Here is a 3,453-nt window from a genome sequence, read left to right as displayed (position 1 = left end):
TAAAGGGGAAAGAGCAACCAAAGGACTTACATGCAGGCATATAGGCCTAACAAATGGACACGGACAATGGGGGGGGAGGGCAAGAGCGGGGGGGAGGGGGTAGAGGGTAACGTGGGGACAAGGACATATATTCCTCTCTGAAATCAATAAAAAATATATTTTAAAACAACACAAAAAAATAAAAACAGATCAAAGGTATAAGGAGGAGCCTAGGGTTACATAGAAGAGAAAGTTGCAAAGAGAAATAGCATTGCTGTTTGCCCTTGCTGTACTTCACTTGGGGCTCCCTGAAAGGCACCGTATCCATTGCTTCCCTAAAATCTAGAGATCTTTTCTAGATCTAGTATTGGCTGGCATCTTTGTTTTGGAAGCCCCTAGTGGAGATTGGAGACCTTGGTTTGCAGGGATCACATTGATCATGACTTTGGTTTGCAGGGATCACAATGATCAGAGTTGCTAGATAAAATCATGACTATTCCATTTATTAAGATTGTACTGGGACATCGATGCATTTTTTAAACCAACAATTCTTATATTTCTGATGAAGTATTTATGTATGAATCATAAGGGAATTCTTTTTTCCTTCTCTGAATTAGATTGTGGGACTCACTGAGAAGACTGTTTTAGTTGCCCAGGATACCGTTTCCTGTTTGGAACAAGGCAACAACTGTAGGACTGTGGCCTCCACAGCTATGAACTCCCAGTCATCCCGGTCTCATGCCATCTTTACAATCTCCATAGAGCAAAGAAAGAAGAGTGACAAGTAAGTTACAATTTAAAGAGTCAAAATTTTTAATGTTAGTTCTGCTGAAGTTGATTATTAGGTTACCCCTTTAATTGATTTGACAAATATCTGACATCCATACTCTGAGCACTAGTAACATTTGGGGCCATTTTGGCTGACTTGAAAGAAAAGAAGAGCTGGCAAGTCAACTTTGATACTCAGTTATCCTTAGATTGTGTACTATTCTCACTTGTGTCTTCCTGTCATTATCACAGGAGTAGCAGCTTTCGCTCCAAACTGCATCTTGTAGACCTTGCTGGATCAGAAAGACAAAAGAAAACCAAGGCTGAAGGGGATCGTTTAAAAGAGGGTGAGAATAATTAAGGCCACAGTTGTAGATAAAAACTTCTAGTCCTCCTATTGGTATTGTTGGTGTTTTGACTGGGATATTTCAGGTCACAAGCTAATAGTACCTACAATTCGAGCTTGAGGCTGATTTCAGAAATAGTTGAAAAATTGTTTCTTTCCCTTGCACTCATTTTCTAATTAGGTATGAGATTTGGGTCTGGCCCTTGGTTTGATTTCATCTGGTCCAGGCAAGTTTCTGTTTTTGTTTTGTTTGTTTTATTCCCAACTACTTACGATTAAAATCAATATCCTCAACTATTCACTATTCTTCCCAGATCTTGTCACATAAACTTCATCAGCTTGGCTTCTGTATCTTCATTTACTAGTAAGTTGTTGGATATACATGGTGAAACTTCTAAGGCTAGGACAACAATGGTGTTTGCTGTTAGAAATCTTCATCTAGCATGGTAATCTGCACGCTGTGGGAATCGTCTTTTAAGCGATTATTAATCTACCAGCTCTATTTCTCAGTTTGTATTTAAGGATCTCATAAAAGATTTCATCAAATGCCTTGCTAATTATGTCTACCATATTTCTCATAGCCACCAATTTAGTAACAATACAAAAGAAATAAGGATTAGCTTAAGCCAACTTCTTAGTGAATTCAAGTTGGCTTCTAATGCTCATTCTTCAGTTTCTATCTTACTGCAAGCAATCCTTTTATAATCTAGAATATGTATCAAATATACAAATATAAATATCTGAAATTTATGGAATTAACTTTTACCTCTTTTTTGTTAATGTTGAAATTATATCTGCCCAATCTTCTCGAACATCTTTTCTCCATGATTTCTCAAAGATCTTTGATATAGCTTCAGCACTCTCATTTGAATTACTCTTAGTTTCCTTGGCTAGAATTCATCTGGTCCAAGATGTTTGAACTTTTATTAAAGTAGTTGAGGTCTTACTACCACTTTACTCATATTGGGCTTCAGTTCCCCCAGGATTTTAGAAGCAAAAGCAAATATAGTAATTGAGGAGTTTTACCTCTTCGTCACTTATCAGTATCACTAGAGGCCCAGTGTGTGGATGGCACCGGCCCCACTTGCACCCACTGACAGCATGGAGTGATTGGGGCTGGCGCCAGCAGCAAGTGCAAACGGGACTGGCACTGTCAGCAGATGTGAGTGGCAGCTCCGGCACCAGTAGTGGGTGTGAGCAGGGCCAGTGCCGGCAGCAGGTGCAAGCGTCTGGCGGGACTGCAGTGCTCAGGAGCAAAGAATTTTCAGTAACTACCAGATGCTCGCCCCCATGACAGCGACCGGCACCTCGCCTTGATTGGTGCCGCCTGCTCACCTGCTCCACCATCCCAACACGGTCCCACACTCATTGGGGGGCCCATCCAGGCCAGTAGCACTTCCACTGACACCCGCTGCCAGCGTCACATCACCAACACCCGCCATGTTCTGCACCGCCCCCTGATGGTCAGCGCACGTCATAGCAAGCAGGTGATCTCCAGGTCTCACAGTTGAATGACTGCCCGAGGGCACAATTTGCACATTTGGCTTTTATTATATAGGATACTGCTGGCACAGGGCAGAGACCTGTTTCTTCCTCATTCAACTTTTCTGTATTTAAAAGTGCCCTTTTTGTTCTATGTTTGCACTTTGCAATTTAACCTTTTTATTTAAAAGTTCTTGTGCCCCTTTTATCTTTTTTTTTCAGGTGTACAGTTCTCAGTTATTTTTTTTTAAATATAGTTTATTGATTTTTCACAGAGAGGAAGGGAGAGGGATAGAAAGTTGGAAACATCAATGAGAGAGAAACATCGATCAGCTGCCTCCTGCACACCCCCTACTGGGGATGTGCCCACTACCAAGGTACATGCCCTTAGCCAGAATCGAACCTGGGACCTTTCAGTCCACAGGCCGACGCCCCATCCACTGAGCCAAATCGGTTAGGGCCTGAGTTATTTTTTAATGGTTTCATTGAGATATAATTCACATAGAATTCACCCATTTAAACTGTACACTTTAGTGGATTTTAGCATATTCACAGAGTTGTGCAGCCACCACCACAATCTAATTTTAGAACATTTTTGTCATTTCCAAAAAGAAATTCAATACCCATTAGTTCTCACCCCCCATTCCTCCACCTTCTCTAGCCCTAGGCAATCACTAAACTATATTTCATCCTATATAATAAAAGAGAAACATGGTAATTAGCGTACAACCGCTACCCTTCCCTATGGCTAATCAGGGTGATATGCAAATTAACTGCCAGCCAAGATGGCAGCCGGCAGCCAGGCAGCTTAAACTGAACATGAGGCTTGCTTGCTTCAGTGACGGAGGACTGCAACTTCCCTGCCTGCCTTGCCGGCC

The 3,453-nt window shown here is 41.7% G+C and overlaps 1 protein-coding gene across 1 annotated transcript in view; it reads left to right on the top strand.

The window, feature by feature from the left end:
• The window catches only part of KIF4A (kinesin family member 4A), a 168,994-nt gene that overhangs the window by 17,739 nt on the left and 147,802 nt on the right, over positions 1 to 3,453 (top strand). Inside the window, exons 6-7 of the mRNA XM_006770944.2 lie at positions 597 to 763; positions 1,000 to 1,094. Of these exons, the coding sequence (XP_006771007.1) occupies positions 597 to 763; positions 1,000 to 1,094 (262 nt within the window). The remainder of the gene's footprint in view (positions 1 to 596; positions 764 to 999; positions 1,095 to 3,453) is intronic.

Source organism: Myotis davidii, unplaced genomic scaffold (genome assembly GCF_000327345.1).
Source record: "Myotis davidii unplaced genomic scaffold, ASM32734v1 scaffold1285, whole genome shotgun sequence".
Classification (NCBI taxonomy): Eukaryota; Metazoa; Chordata; class Mammalia; order Chiroptera; family Vespertilionidae; genus Myotis; species Myotis davidii.
This window is presented reverse-complemented; position numbering and strand designations above follow the sequence as displayed.